Genomic DNA, 16,901 nt, shown 5'->3' on the forward strand with positions numbered 1-16,901 from the left:
ATGTAAGCTGGTGTGAGCTTCTGTATACCACATGAGTGCAGGTGCCTCCAGAGGTCAGGGCTTTGGATTTCCTGGGTTTGGTGCTACCTGATGTGGGTGCTGAGAACTGAACGTGGGTCGTCTGCAAGAGCAGTCAGCACTCTTAACCACTGACCCATCTTTCCAGCTCCAGGAAAGGAGCTTACTTTCTTAGCATGGTGCTGAAGGATCTGGGCTGTATGTTAGGAAATCTCCTCCAGGCTTTCCTGTGGAAGGTACTTCCGAGGAGCAGTGGTCAGTGTTCCTCAGCACAGTCCCTTCTGAGAGCTGTTATGAAGCCATCGATGTAGCAAAGTGAAAGCCATGGCCTGCTTAAGGAAAACCAAGTGTGTCCTGCAGCTGGGTCATGCCTATCTTCACAAAAATCTCAGAACACTTTAATTCACTGAATTACTAACTATGGTTTTAAAAAATGTTTATTATGATTTAGGCCAATCTTATAGTCATTAACAGGGGGCAAATAGCGCCCCCTCAACTTAATGTAGAGGTCTTCTCATAGGAGTAAGAATCAAAAATCTACGACTAACTACTTAACAATCCCTTCCTCCTGCAGAGAATTCGGTAGAATTGTTCTTCATCATGTCATCAAGGCAGCTAGAGAATGTCAGTGCCTCCTCCACAGTGAACATACTAAAGCACGGGTGCCTGCCATGCTTGCACCAAGGGAGGGGGCAGAGTTTGGACTTGTGTGTGCAGATCCCTGAAATACTTCAATGCACCTTTTCCAGAGGAGGACCTGCTAGTTTCACGCACACCCCCCCCCCCGGCCGCCACATCTCCTACCTCCACAAGACACAATTTCCAGTTATTAAAATGTTTCCTGAACTTAGATACATCTGGAAAGTTTTGGAAAATCCTACAGGAAGGAGATGAGGCCAAAAGAGCTCCTTTTCTCATGCCATTCAGGAAGCGCTGCACAAAATCTTTGCCCTCCAAGGCAGCCAGCTGAGGAGCCCAACTTGTTGGGCAAGAGAACGGCTGGAGATAAGAGGAATATTTTGGAGATCTGGAGTCTTACACAAACCATTTATCAAGAGTGGACATTTTAGACCTCTATCAGTCTATGTCAATCAGACAAACAGGGCTCATCCCTGGATATGTGTGTGTGTGTGTGTGTGTGTGTGTGTGTGTGTGTGTGCGCGTGAGAGAGAGAGAGAGAGAGAGAGAGAGAGAGAGAGAGAGAGAGAGAGAGAGAGAGAGAGATTTAATTTTTGGAACTAGTCACACATGCTGTGGAAGGGCTAAAAGGAAAAGAGAATAGCAATGACAGGAAGCTGTCTCCAGCACTAGGCTGGAACAATCAAGAAGGAGGTTCCATTGTTGCTGGAGCCAAGAGGCTTAAGAAGTTCACCCAACTGGACCTTGGACAGCAAAGGGATCACAGACGTGGAATCCCAACAATTGAGATACCAATGGAGGCAGAGAGTGGGGGATGAAGAGTACATAGCTTCTTAATGCTCGTCCAGAATGAATGGAAAGGGAGCCTTGGCGATACCAATCATAGGATCAGTTCTCTTATTAAGATGAGCCTAGAAGAGCAGGGAACACATCTGAGAAGACCCAAGCTACTGACTGGAGTGATGTGCAAGGCAGATTCCTGACTGTTGTAGAGAGGTGTTTTATAAAAACCTTGAAGCAGCAAGTTCTCCAATTTTGCTGCTAACCATACCTCCTGACCTGAAATTTGCCAGAATTGCCTGGGGAAAGAGGCATGACTAACCATAGGAGACCCCCTTACTTCACATTTTTATAAGGGATACATTCCCACCATAATGATATTAACCTATTTACAGAACTTTATGGCTCAGCCACCTCTTAAATAACTGCCTTAAAAATAAATTATTCTGTGCACTTGTGTGCATGTGTGCTGGTATAAACATGCCACGAAGACAACTAACTGTCTCACCTTGACTTTGTTGAAGCAGAATCTCTCATTTCTGCTACTGCACCTCATATTCCAGGCTTGCTGCCTTTGAGGCTTGAGGGATATTCTGCCATTTCCATCTTGCTGTCAGAGTACTGGGACTGAAGATGCAAACCTCTGCATCTGGCTTTTATGTAAATTCCAGAGACAAACCTGGATTATTGGGCTTTCATGTCTAGTGCTCTTACCTACTGAGCCATCTCCCTACCATGTCCCACCTCAGCACTGTAACTTAGAGTAACCATCAGCTTTCCAATACATGCTTGGGGTGAGGCACATTCAAATTATAGCATATACTTATTTTTTTTTTTAACTGAGAGAAAAAAATCACATTTTAATATGTTTTAATAGATGAAAAACTGAGCAAGGCCTTACTGATGCTATGGCAGTTGCTCATTTAACTTATCTTTATGAATGTTCTCAGGAAATACTTGGTCTCTGGGCAGTCACAGAGACTGTTGGTCCCCTGAGGCCGAGATTATGAACAGTGTCTTGGAGCACTGATCTCAAATCAATGGGGTGAATTGCTGATGGCTGTTAGCTGGGCCAGTCACAAGGATCTCAGAGCAGTGGTGGGGATGGCAGACAAAGGCAAGGCCAATGCCAGAATGGAGTCACACTAGGAAATCAAGATCAGTTACAAAGAAGAGACAAACATCCCAGAGTGGCTCAATACAGGACAGCATTGTATAAATGACTATTAGTAAAAGCAGCTATTAGAGGGTTGGAGGCCATGTTGAATCTGCTAAACCTTTCCTTTTCAAGAAGTACCAGTAAAAGAACCAGGATGGCCAGTTGTCTCATTTCTTTAAATACTGACTGAACCCTTAGTAGGGTGCTGGGATGCGACTTTCAGAGAACAGACACCTCAGAATTTAAAGGTAAACCATGAATCTGCTTACTATGTGGGAAAATGACTTTTTAGGGGAAAAGTAAGGGCTTAAGTATAATTAATATGTCATTCTGTATCACCAGGGAAGGAAGAGTTGCATTTATGGGGTACTACCATGATCCCTGCCCATTCTCACTGGAGGACATCCTGGGCAGATGAGCAAACATCTATCATAAAGACGGGCAAGACTTCATAGAGATGCCCTTTCTTTCTTCATTGACAATAGGGCACAACACTGGTACAGAAGCCAGTCCATGGAAGCTCAGAGAAGAAAGGGTGGATTTTTCTCTGACCGAATGATAAGATTCAGGGGTGATGCCAGGGAGCTCCTTTTCTCTCAGGACTGTTCTGGTGGCACGTGGAGCCACAGAGATATAGGAAATAACTCAGGGTTGCCAGACAAGAGATCAAGATAGCTTTCTTGAGGTAATAGGTCATTACACTCTTTGAAGGAAGCATTCTATCTAACACAACCATCTTAGGTGGTCACCCCACAGGGGCTGAACAGACAAATTAACTCCTGGAGCATACATGAACAACCTTATATTAATACGGGATATAGTGCAGGGTGAAGGTTAAGAACCCAGAGTCCAGATGAGGGAGTACATATTGGAGCTGGGAGCAAAGAAGAAGGAAAATTCTGGGCCAGAAGCCATGTGATTTAGAGTCAAACTTTAAAGCTCTATAAACCTCAGTGTATTCACCTACAAATCATACCTAGAAATGCCTACCCCACAGAGTTATTATGAGGCTTGAACAAGAAAATGCCTACAAAGAACTTAGAATAAATAGCTGGGATAATAAAGCAAAGTGACCCCGAAGCAGGGCTGAGGGGGTCTTGGGTGGAGAGTTGCTGATCTCTCCCAAATAGATCCAGGACCTCAATTCTGTTGTCTGATCGTTGTAAAGATGTCTCTTCTGCAGTTCTGATGGGCAGTGGAGGACTCTGCTGGCAAGTGTTGCATCATGATTCCAGCCCAGTGTTTCACTGCCAGCTCTGGAGAGAAGCTTCAGAAAGTAGGCAGTGGGCTACCGCTACCACAGCTTGGCTGCCCAAAGGTACTCTCAAAGTCACAGTCCCTTTGGTAACAATAAAGCAGGAGCCCCAAAGCACACAGTCTTTGTCCAAAATGCCAAGACCCCTACGCCCTGCCAAGTCCAGAAGGGAGACTTCCAGAAGGAGACCTTAAGAGGAAAAACCTCTGTTTCAAGCATTTAAATTAAGGCAGTTGCCAGAAGCCATTGCCTTCTTTAAAAATCTAGAGAAGGCTGGGGACAGGGAAAGGGGCAACAGAGCAAGAAGAAGGCCAAGGGAAGAAAGGAGTATGTCAACTGAAAACTCCAAATTATATAAAGCAGCAGAAATCAGGAAAGCCCAATGACTAATATTGCTCCTGACAACCAATCATGCATTTGATACGTAACATATCATAAAATGTTATGGTAACATAAGACTTCATAAATTCAAACCGAATGCCAGAGGCATATTCATTTACCCTCACACTTCCATCATTAAACTCCCTTGTCTGCATCTAGTCCCTGCCCCTAACTTTGTTAGCCGTTTAGATGCTAGAAGAGCCCACTCTACCCACTGCTCCAATCAGTGACCTCAGGAAGGATGAGAAATGCAAACTAGCACTGTACCTTACTTTGTACTCTCAGCCACAGATCCATCAGGGAAGCAGCAGAGGCTATAGGCCCAGGTGCCTGCAAGAGCACTGTATGGATTCTCCCCGGCAACCACAGCCAGACCGCAGTGCTATGACCTGGACCTGTTTCAGTACAGCAAGCTGTTCAGAATCACACATCTAGACAGAACAAGGGTCTTCTTCACTAGCCATTGTCAGGAGTATTTTGAAGCTAAACAATGCTAAGAACAAGGGAAGAAAACATCAAAATGACTATCATCCCTACATGTCCCTCATGTCCCGACTCTTGAGTGGGAGGTGCTGTTCTCACAGGTAACTCAGTATTGCAGGTAAGTTAAATTACATTCTAGACCCAACTGTCTTAATCAGGAAAAATCAGAGTGAAGGAGGGAGGGAAGAGGTCAGACAGAAAGAGAGAGAGAGAGAGAGAGAGAGAGAGAGAGAGAGAGAGAGAGAGAGATATTAACTGTGACCCAAAAGAATTATTAAGACAAACTTTAATTTCCAGTCTGTCATTTAATTCCTACACTTATAAATTTAACAACAGTAACAGCAACAAAACCTCGTATACCTCAGACAACTGGTACATGGCAAAAAGAGCAAGGCTCTGGAGAGGTAAAACATTTTGCCACATCTTGAAGCTACCATTGTGTATAACTTGTTTGTCTTACTAGCCCAGCTTTCCTTTGTAAGACTGGAAATGGCAAGGTCTGTGTTGAAGGACTGTTGTGAGGATTAATGGAAACCATGTATAAGAAAAAGTCAAACCTGAAGACTATCACCCTGCAGGTACCTTGCACAGGCTAACTCCTTCTCTCCTGCTCCTGGAAGGTAAGAAACTTTTAGTTCTGCCTGGAGCTCTTGGGGCACCACACAGCTGCCTCCTGCCCTGCAATGCCTCTTCACAGCTACCATGCAAGACTCAAAAAATGTTATAACCACAAGGTATCTTCCACACTGGGAAAACCAGGAAAAAGGTCAGAAAAAGAGAAGGCAGGCAACAGGAAGCTGGGGGCTTCAGGGTGTCCTTCCAAGAGCACAAATGACACTTGCAGGAGATTGTCTATGGGCACAGATCCTCCACTGGGAAATAATGCTCACTGTGAAGTTCAACTAGGAAAAGGATACGAGTTCCCTATCCAAGCCCATAATTCAAAGGTTGATTTTGATAATTCATTGTGACATAGAGTGAGATGGTGCTCATAAGAATATTTTTCTGCAGAGTTCTGAGGCTTTTTCTTTTCTTTCCTTTTTTTTTTTTTTTTTTTTTTTGCACTACTGAGTCATAGGAGATATAAAGAGCATATCACCTATTAGCTTAGGAATTTGGCTGGGTTTGGGAACCTTTTTTTTTTAAACTCAGAATCTATCTTAAAGAGTCATCAGGGAAAACGAAAACAGAAATATGTCAGGAGAAGAAGAAAATTTGCATTCCATGTCCATTTCTTTTACTTGCTAGCTTCATGACTGTGAATCAACTACTTAACACCAGATAATTAACCAACCGTGTAACAAAAAAAAGGGGAAAGAATTTGAATTTGAATTCTTAGGAAAGAATTTGAGCCTAAGAGTCACTATTGTGAGAGCCAGCCACCAGGAGCTTGCTAAAGACTTCAGATCTCACCTTAACTGAATCCATCCATGTGGAGAGGGCCCAGGACCTCACAGGCCATAGACAACTTAGCTTATCCAGTGATCACTATAACTAGAGTTGCTGGATAAACTAGGAGGTATTTCAAATGAGACTGTCATGTTCTGGTGGAAGTGCTGATTCAAATGTCAATCTGTTCATAGTTCATGCAGATGTGGAACTCTTCTTTCCCCAATCAAACACCTGTTCATGGTTTCTTCACCTGTAACTAAAGAACCAAGGCTAAAACCCAGCATCCTGTCCAACCTTCATTCTCAAATGAGCCAAATATATTTCAACGTCCTTGACTCCCAGGTCAGTGCCTTGTCCAAGAGATCTCATAGCTGTTTCCGACACTGCTTCTCAACTGAAAGCATTTTTTCTTTTTTTATAAAGCTAGACAAACAGGGTCTTCAGTTTGGTTCCAAAGCCCTGTGTCTCTTTCACTTCCTGTAAATGCTCAGATTTCTCTAAAAAGAATCTCACCCAGCTATTTGGCCTAGTTTCCTTTGCAAGTTAGAGCTGGGAGGGTCCCTGCACCAGGAGATTGGGAACTAGACAATAGTATGCAAAAATAAAACTTCTCAGAGTTGGAGAAGAATGATGGCTTATTCTGGAGAATTGAGATGGCACCTTTCTGAGCTCTGTGAGTAGACCCAGCATGGGGCCCCTGATGACTGGAGACCAGGATCCTCAAAGAGAGAAATAAGGACATGTAATAATAAGCCAGCCACAAAAATAAAGGCATATGGTTTAAATAAACAATAAATATATTCTTTATTCATGTATATGTCTTCTCTACTTTTTTTTTTGGTGTTTTAGGGTCTTTTCTATTTTGAGATGGTGGTAACAACCAGTTTTACAACTATGTTGGACAAAAATCACTGCATTTTTATTTAAACTTTCAATCTCTAAGGTGCTCAACATCTCCTAGGAAAGATCCACTCTTGAGTGAAGGTTCAAGGCCCATGATCTGGCATAGCTGAAGATTTGAAGAGAGATCTTCGGCAGAAGCTTCAGGGACCACCTGCACCTGTGTTTTTAACTGAAAATGCCCAAGTCTTTAACAGAGAGATCCTTTTACTGGGGTCCATTAAGAAATAGTGATGATGAGGGGCTGGAGAGATGGCTGGGGATGGAGAGATGGCTTGGCAGTTAAGAGCACTGGCTGTTCTTCCAAAGGTCCTGAGTTCAATTCCCAGCAGTCACATGGTGGCTCACAACCATCTGTAATGAGATCTGGTACTCTCTTCTGCACTGCAGACATACATGCAGGCAGAATACTGCATACATAATAAATAAATAAATCTAATAAAAATTTAAAAACTAGTGATGGTGAGTATATTGACTTTTTTCTTTTCCTTCTTAAAGATTTTACTATTACTTATTATTTTTTATGTGTACGTGTGTTTTGCCTGAACGTATATCTGTGCACCACATGCTTGCAGTACTTGAGGTCAGAAGAGGGTGTCCGATCCCTGGAACTAGAGTTATAGATTGTTGTAAGTTGCCATACAGGTGCTGGGAACCAAACTTGGGTCCTCCAGAGAAGCAGCCAGTGCTCTTTTTTTTTTTTTTTCCAGATTTTTTTTATTTGAATTAGAAACAAGATTGTTTTACCTGACAATCCCAGTTCCCTTCTCCCTCCCATCCTCCCCTATCATGCCCCCCCCCAACTAAAACCCTATCTATCACATATCCTTTCTGCTCCCCCTGGGGGGTGAGGCCTTCCATAGGGTGTCATCAGAGTCTATCATATCCTTTGGGATAGGGCCTAGGCCCTCCCCTGTGTGTCTTGGCAGCCAGTGCTCTTAAAAGCTGAGCTAACTCTCTAGTCTCTAGACACTGACTTTTCCCAAAGGAGCCATATTGAGTTTGTGTGTGTGCATGTATGCATGCATGTGTGCATACATGCATGTGTGTGTCTTTCAGGTGGTAACAAGGATATGGATATTTGTAACCTGAGTGTGGAGATAGAAATAGGGGTTGTTGGCTTGATAACTGTGTTCTATTCTCCATTAGGCCTGTGTTTATATTCTGTGACACCTACTTAAAATAACTATTGGTGGTCACAGCATCTCTTCAAGTAGAATTTCTTCATATTTTTCTTTACTTATGTATCTGATGGTCTGGAAAAAAAAAGAATCCCTTAAAAGTCACCATTTTCCTAGTCTGTTCAGTATCTGTTTAGAGCATTTCTGATCAGAGAGTGTGGGCAGGGGTTCAGATTTCACACTTGAGCAGTCTGAAAAGGGAGGGAACATTTATATTCAAGGCAATGTGCTTGGCTGGAATTCTACATTCCCTTGGCTATTTCCACAGATATTAGATATTTATGCTTAAAAGAATTTCCTCCCACCCAGTAGCATGGCTAAATTCTCTTTTGCATGTGTGAGCTGTGAGTCTCTCTCTCTCTCTCTCTCTCTCTCTCTCTCTCTCTCTCTCTCTCTCTTCTCTCTCTCTCCCCCTAAAAACAGCAGGTGAGCAGATGTGCTAGAGTGAAAAGCAAAATAGTATGGTCACCCGGAAGCTGTTTGTGGGAAGGATTTATGTTTTATGTTTGAGTTAGGGCAACTAAGTCTGATCTCTCTGGAGCAGAAATTTACAGAGGAATCTGGAAGCAAAGAGACACAAAACTACGACTGATTGCAACTAAAACACCACCTTAATGTTTGGGTGAATATGGGTTAAGTCTCATATTCTGCCCCAGATCTACCTTAAGGACTTCTTTTCACCCTCAAGGGATCAAGCCACCTGTCCCTTAAGGTGGCTGTAGGATCCCTCCCTCATGTGACATGGGTCATGTTCAGGGCTCTGGCTTGGTTATATAAAGGGATTCCTGGGAGGATTCTAAGGGCTAGATTGGCTCCAGTCTTCCACAGCTCTCAGCAGATTGCTTCTGAAGTGTCATTATGTTCAGTATTCCTATAACACTGCCATACAGATGTTTGCTTGCAGCTGTCACCGTCTGACGTGAACCTTTGTAGCTGACTACTAACAATTTAAGGAACTACTAAGCTGCAACATTCAATACGGGGAAGAGTGATTTAAGACTGGGTTCACATATTAATAAAGGAATGTTTCTTTTATCTTCAGTTGTTTTATGACAATGGCTCACAATTAGCCCAAACTGGCCTGGAACCTGTGTATCAGACAATGTCCTTAGCTCTGAAGATACATTTTCAATGGGTTCCTAATGAGGGCTTGTGAATACAGCAAGAGACATAAATGCCTGGTACAACTGCGGTCCTGAGTGTAGTGGGGTTGATGAAGGCTTGTGTCTTAACAGTGACAATATCTGTCTTTGAAAAGTATAAAATGGATTCTGAGAGAATTCCATCATCAGAAAGGAAACAATGAATACGCAAGTCCATGACCCAAACAACCTATGGCATTGAGAAAAGCCACAGATCCAAATCAGGATTAGGGCCTTGAGTAATAGTATTGGTTCTGTCAACAACATATTGGCTCCTCCCTCAAGTGTTCAATAACTTTAGGGTGCCTCTTGAGTAGAAGATGAAAATATTATTATAAAGTCTATTCAAATAAACTGCCAATACGAAAAGGTCACCTACTTCCAATCTGTTGAAATAAGAGAGTCATAATATTTATTTCATGAAGAGGGTGTGAGGTTTAGCCGGGATTCATTTATTTCATTACTCCTTCTAGGGCACTTCAAAATTTATATAATGCCATATGTGGTTTGCAGGAACAGACTTCATGAGGATTTGACGAAAAATTCTCTGAATGTTTCATCAGGTTTTGCATCATTTTCAAGCATAGCCACCCACACTAGAACTGTCTGAGTCATCACAAGGAACCTGGTACTTCAAGAACTTCCCAAATGTTGGTCTTGGCCAAGTCACTGTGTATACTGCTGCCTCTTTAATCATCCCAGAACCTTTATTAGTGGTAGGGCCTTCTAGAGCCCCTACATTTACTAATTATTGATGCTTTTGTAGAACATACCATCCCCGTGATTGTCTTTCCAAGTAAACTAAGCAACTAAGGGAGATATTGGTTACCTTTCTTAATTCTTTGATTCTAGCATCTTCCACAATAATGAACAGACATGGAGGTGACCCAATAAAGATTTGTCAAACAAATGCTGAGAGAAACCCTCTGCTCAGTTACAAGGGAGAATCCAGTCTGTGCCACCAATATGAGCAGTTTCCTGCTTTTTTTTTTTTTTTTTTGTGTGTGTGTGTGTGTGTGTGTGTGTGTGTGTGTGTGTGTGTGTGTGTGTGTGTGTGTGTGTTGGGCGCCATCCTCACATCTCTCCTTTCTGCCTATCCTAGGTTATCGGTTATTTAAAACACAGGCTCTGAACCTTGGTAGTACATTAGAACCACCTGGGTGAGCTTTACACATGAAACCAATGCTCAGGCCTATGTGTGTACTCATGCTGCCCCTTCCCAGGCAGAGATTCTGCTGCTTTAGTTCATAAGTGTGGAGCTCTGGCTTTGGTATCTTATAAAAGCTGACATTCTGAAGCTGCAATGCAGTCGGGCTTGAGAACTACTGGTTGGAACTACTTATGTCCCGCCCTCTCCTGGTATCTTCAAAAGATGCTTCAGATGATTTCACCTTTCTTTGGATTCATAGTGGTTACTGCTTCAGCCATTCACACAGGAGTAGGACAGACACTGCCTTGGGATGATGCTTCAGCATCCCTTACTCTGGACTTCTCTTGATTATTCACTAGTGTATACATGTACAAATATAAAATCTTCCATCCCTGACTGGAAGGCACTCAAGAGCAGAACTATGCCTTCTTCCTGGCATCTCTATGCCATGCACCTAGTGAGCTCACATGCATTTTTGGATGATTTAAAATGACAAAGATTACGGTAAACCTAGTAGAGGACTCTTTGTTTTTTTCTTTTTTGTTTTTTTTTTTGAGACAGGGTTTCTCTATGTAGCTTTGGAGCCTATCCTGGCACTTGCTCTGGAGACCAGGGCTGGCCTCAAACTCACAGAGATCAGCCTGCCTCTGCCTCCCTAGTGCTGGGATTAAAGGCGTGCACCACCAATGCCCGGCAGGACTCTTTAATTCTACTCTAAAGACATGGTTTTGGTTAGAAGAAAAACATTGTAAAATGGGTAGAACTGGATTGAAGCAGTGCAGGGAAAGAGTAAATAAAAGCCCAGTGGAAAAAAGCCCAGAATTAGTTCAAAGGAAAACATATCCCAGTGTCTTAAGAAGGATTTTGCAGACACTGAAGCAGAATAAACAAGACATTAAACTTGGCTTGTATCCTGATAAGGAGGTTTCTTTCTTAGTTATATAATTTTACAAAGCTTCCAGGGTATAAAGAAAATATTCAGCCAAGGGGGACTCCTTCCCTTGGACAATACAATTTAACTCTTGGGCTGTTCAGCTTGACTTGACCCCCTTCTGGCCCTATGAACCCAGACTAAGCCTTATGTTCAAGAGCCCTGGTGCAGGATAAACCATATTCCTCATTCCATAAGCTTGATCCCTTGGTAGAGTAGTCTCTGTTTGCAGACTGAAAACAAAACAAAAAACAAGGAACAAAAACTATATGTTATGTTGAAGTTGGTGTCTCAGAGGTACATGCTCTCCTGCTGACAAGTATCATAAGAAGATATTTCTAGACTAATTTTAAAGGATTGTTTTTTTGCCTATGACATTAAAAAGCCTTATCTTCACATGGCTTCAATACGTTGTCATGAACTAAGACCACAGGAAAGACCAAGAGAATCACCAAGCCCACTATCTGCTAAGGCAAGACAAGGTCATCAGAATGAGACATGTTTCTTATATCAAACATTATCCTAGGTATCAGGTCACAAATTTAACAATTTATTTCTACAGAGAAACTAAATTTATATTGTCTTGTCTGGATTGATATTCCAGTTATATTTTTATTAATAGTTCACTTTTGTTTGCATTCAAGCCTGCTACTGATTGATTAGTAACCAGGGCAACACATTTTCCTTCAGAGATCACACCAATGACCCATCTAATAGGATATGAGTTCATAGACTGTCACTGATCTATCCACACTTTGTTCCTGGTGCTTCTTGTGATCAGTGGCCTGATTTTGACCCCATCATCCAAGAGCCACCCAAATCCTAAGGTCACCAAAGATATTAAAAAACAGTACTTGTTCAATATCAAGTACTTCCTGTTGGCTCTGACAATATGGACATGGATGAACATATTATCATAAGGAAAACAAAAAATCATTTTAACTTTACTTATTTATAAATTATATCTAGAATTAGAAAAACTAGAACTTGGAAGCCTGATTCTACAATACTATATGTGAGAGACCACATAATCAGTATGTTATAGGAAGAAGCCATCTCAAATCGAAGGCAGAGAGAGATACTGTGGGTTTTCAACAAGTAGCGTCCATGAAGTAAAAGAATCAACACTAATGTTGGGTACACAAAGGTCTTTGTACTCACAGATAAGCACTAGGGAAACCAGGAATGTTAAACATACAGGCTTGTCTCTTCAATGGAAGGGATGCATACATGTTCTCTACCCAGAAGGCTGTGAGTGGATGTAGTTAAATAACCTGGTGACCTTTGCTATCTGTAGGGTCAGGTCTTAACGGAATCCCCCACAATGTTTATTCCAGACCCCTCCTCCCTAAACTTGTATCTTTATCTTGTTTCTCAGTGAATAGAACCTATCCTTAAGGGAGATGTCATATGTACTTTATAGCCTGCTGACCTCTATGTTTTCTGTATGACCGAGACTACACCAGATCCTAGGCCCTTAAGCTATAGAGCCCATCTTCATGGAAGAGGTCACATGTATTTTGCAAAAGAATTTCCATGTAGGATTCCATGCCTTAATCTTTATTGTGCACATAGGATTGAGATAACTGTTACCAGGAAACTTTTTTCCAAAGTTGCACTGTACTTAAGTGTGTCTAAAATAAACTGCCTGGTATCGGACACTAGAAGTTTGAACTAACACCAGATAACTAAGTTGTGTTGAACTGAATTTTCTTCTTGCCTCAAGTACATCATTACTCTGCCAGTCCTGGTAATCACAGAGACCCTCCCCTTCCCCCACAAACACCAATTCACAAAGAATGCTGCTATTATCAGAGCTATATCTGATAGTTACTAACAATGTTTGTTTATCAACATTTACCACCTAAGGGACACATCAAAGATCATTAGGTTCTCCAGAAATCTTTTGGATATATTCCATCAAGAAAAATATTGGATATAGCACCCAGTATACAGTGAAAAGGTGTCTCTGATGTAACAGACATGCCAGGCCTGAAAACACAAGAATGCTTCCTTACTTGGAAATAACCTGTTTTATCTTCTCAGAACAGGGCTGACCCAATGACCAGGCTGGAATGTTATTTACACAGGCCCAAGAAAACCAAGAAGAGTCCTCTGGTCTGTAACCAAGGACATCCATAAAGTTGTCTGGAGAAGGTGAATGTTCATATCTACATCAGATGATTCCTGCCTCCTTGCTAGAAACGGTCAATTTATCTCCTGTTGGTAAAAGCAACACCATCCTGCCCCATCTCCTCTGAAAGTACCCCCACCCAGTACCACCTCCTTCTTTATTAACCTGGATTCACCATGTATTTAGTCATCAAATCTGGCTTTGAATTCTGCCCCATTCAAAGCATCAGGGTGCCCAACCAGTCTTTTTCCTTCACCCTCTTTCATGAGAGATGCCAATTTGATGTGGTCAAAAGGTGGAATAAAGTTGAGGTAGGGAATCAAGAAATAGAAACTTCCTGATTTTGAAGAGATCAAAATTCTCCCTTGAGGAAGCCATCAAACTTTCAGAGGATCCTCTGACATCATTTAGCACTTTCAAGCACTAGGATCTGTGGTAATATAAAAGTATCTAGAACCTGGGCTTATGCACTTAAGGTCTCAAAATACATGCATGCTAAGAAAAAAGCATGACAACTATTTAATTTACTCACAGATTAGCTAGTCTCCAACAAATATCTATTGAAATAATCACTTAGAGATGGAGGATTTAAAATCCCCCTCAAGTGTGCTCCCTGGTCAATCACAAATGTTAAGGAGATGCTACCTCTGCAGGATCCACTCTTACACTGTTTTCCTGTGTATAGCTAGCTGCCCTCCTCCCGCTCTCACCCTCCCCTTTTTTTATTTTAGTTGCTGTTAGGACACACAAAGTCAGTACTGTACTGCCAGTCAGTACTGGCCCAGGACAGAGACTGTGGCAACACTTTCAGATAGTCTGATTTTTAGCTCATCTTTTTCTCTGACCCTCATGCTTGAAGAGCTCTGTGGGAGCATTCACTCACCTGCCTTCTCTCTGAGTCAAGGTACTGGAGAATCAGCCGGGTGTTCACACAGTGACTCCATGAGTTTCCCAGTGCGGCTACCACACAGCTGGATCCAGAAGTGCCTGAAAGGACACAGGGCAAAAACCAGTTTTCAGAGGCCCTTCCTTATACGGCCTTTGAGCTAAGCTCAGTCATTATTCATACTCAGAGAGTACTCAAGGCTCAGTCCATCACCACAAAAGTGGATGAATTAGAGGAGGATGGCATGAAGAACCAGCATGGGGTCCTTCAGCCTTAGTGAAAGTGAGTACCAATGGGCAAACAAACACATTAACAAGAAGATGCACGATGCAGTAACCAAGCTACTGCTGATAATGAACCACACCTCTACCCATCCCTGGCAGGCACAGCACTACTCTACTGTTTATGAGCCATCTTTGCTTAGTTGGTTTAGTAGATCCTCATTTAGTTTGGTAAGCGTCTTAACTCAATTTTACTTATCAATCCTGTGGCATATACATATAGCATTCCTTTGCCTTCCCTCCTCTGTGTACATTCACACCCAGAAGGGGAGTCTGGAAGAGCTCAGTCTTTCGCACCCAGTCTGCTTTGGCTTGCTCTATTTCAAGAGAAACATTCCTTTACCTCCTAAGACTTTCCTGTAAGGAGGATCTGAACTGGACTCCATCTGAATTCCAAGCTTACTCCAAGTTTCATGTGGGCAGCTATATCTCCACAGCTGCCCTGATCCCTTTTGACATGACCAAGAGAAAGTCATCCCTGCTTCCCAACTCCCTTTTTTTTCTCTTTAGAGGCAAACTGCCAAGCCCTGCTTCAGGGAATCCAGCTCCCTCTAATCATGTCTGACATATCCTGAGGTTTCCTCCCCAATCTTGTGCCCTCTTTGACTCCAGGCCGTTACAGGGATACTGGCCTGAGGGGGCCCTATTGAGCACTGCCTCCCATCATTGAGATACCATCTCTTTTCAATGAGGAGACTGAGAACTTAGATGTTCACTAAATTAGCTGAAACAAAACGAGACATCAATTCTCCTCATTGTATTATCTCACTTGCACATCATGGTCAAGTAGTAACTGGTCCTCTTTCCCAGGACAGACAAGTTTTAAGGTGGTACCAGTTCCATAAAGCCTTAAGTTCTTGGGTCTACAACAGAGAAATGATGTTTAGTGGGTCTTAGTTGGAAGTGGTTTTGTTGGCTAATGGCTAGTGGGAGGGCTACTGACATCTAGAAGGTAGAGGCCAGTGTTGTTGTTGAACATCCTGTAATGAACAGAACAGGACTATGGCAAAAGTCTACCCACCTCACAGTATAGCAGTTCTGGAACCCTAAAGTTAGATAATGAATGAATTAGATGGGAATCAATAGCAGGCCTCAATAATGGGATTTAAAGAGGATTTAAAGATTTATTCTATTTAGCATAGAATAGAAAAGAGTAAAATTTAGAGTGACCCTAGTTCATTGTGTACACAATTCAAAACATGAACAGATGAAGGTGAAAATAAATAATTTGGCCTGTGGGAATCTGATCACCTCGCCCCCTCCCCAGATTTAATCCTTAGTAGTCTCCCATGAATGAGGATAAGATGTTAATGCCTGAACAATGCATTCTGGGGCTTTATCTTCTGCTCCCGTCTCTCCCCCTGACTTCACCTCTCTGAGCTCCCTCACTGAATGGCTTTGCTGTGACCTTTTGACTTCTCTGTCCTCATCATCCTTGACCTCTTGTCAGCACTTGATAAAGCTCCCCACTCCTTGCCAGAGAGTCTCCTTGCCTTCTCCATTGACCTTTACCATGGGGAGTGCTTCTTTGCCTTCTCTGCTTTCATCTCCCTCTTCTTACTTTGGGTGGACCCCAGGGAACTGGGTGTGGCTAAGGCCAGTTTCTTTTCCCTATTTAATACCAAATGCGGAGTGGCTATGAAATTAATGTTCATTAGTAAGAGGCCAGGTCTTTATTACAACAGAGATGAACTCAATTTCAATTTTCTGGAGATATACAACCTCTCAATCTCCCTTCCACTGTCTGCTCCCCCTCCTTTGGTGTATGCTCTTTGTTCATGGTACAGGGTTACACAAGGACATTTTCCTACAAGTATGTAATGTACTTTTAGCTCATTCTGCCATATCTCTCTACCTTTGCCTTTCTTTCTTCTCCCTCCTTCTCCCTCCTCATTAGTCACCTTTGTTTTACTGTTTCCTTTCTCTCTCTCTCTCTCTCTCTCTCTCTCTCTCTATATAATATATATATATATATTATATATATATATATATATGATTTTATGGATCTATATAAAATCTAGGAACCACAAGGAAGAGAAATTATATATTATTTGCCTTTTGGGGACTCAATTTACTTAATACAAAATCTCCAATTTCATCTGTTTTACTGATATAACTTTATTTTTCATGGCTGAAAAAATTCCCTGTGTTTATATATGCCATGTTTTCTTTACCCTTTCCTCTGTTAA

The 16,901-nt window shown here is 42.1% G+C and overlaps 1 protein-coding gene across 8 annotated transcripts in view; it reads right to left on the reverse strand.

The window, feature by feature from the left end:
- The window catches only part of Rad51b (RAD51 paralog B), a 521,906-nt gene that overhangs the window by 32,803 nt on the left and 472,202 nt on the right, over nt 1-16,901 (reverse strand). For all 8 annotated transcript variants that reach the window (XM_027418388.2, XM_027418385.2, XM_027418384.2 and 5 more), the window contains one exon: nt 14,429-14,532. In XM_027418388.2, coding sequence (XP_027274189.1) covers nt 14,429-14,532 — 104 coding nt within the window. The remainder of the gene's footprint in view (nt 1-14,428; nt 14,533-16,901) is intronic.

This window comes from Cricetulus griseus, chromosome 5 (genome assembly GCF_003668045.3).
Source record: "Cricetulus griseus strain 17A/GY chromosome 5, alternate assembly CriGri-PICRH-1.0, whole genome shotgun sequence".
Taxonomy (NCBI): Eukaryota; Metazoa; Chordata; class Mammalia; order Rodentia; family Cricetidae; genus Cricetulus; species Cricetulus griseus.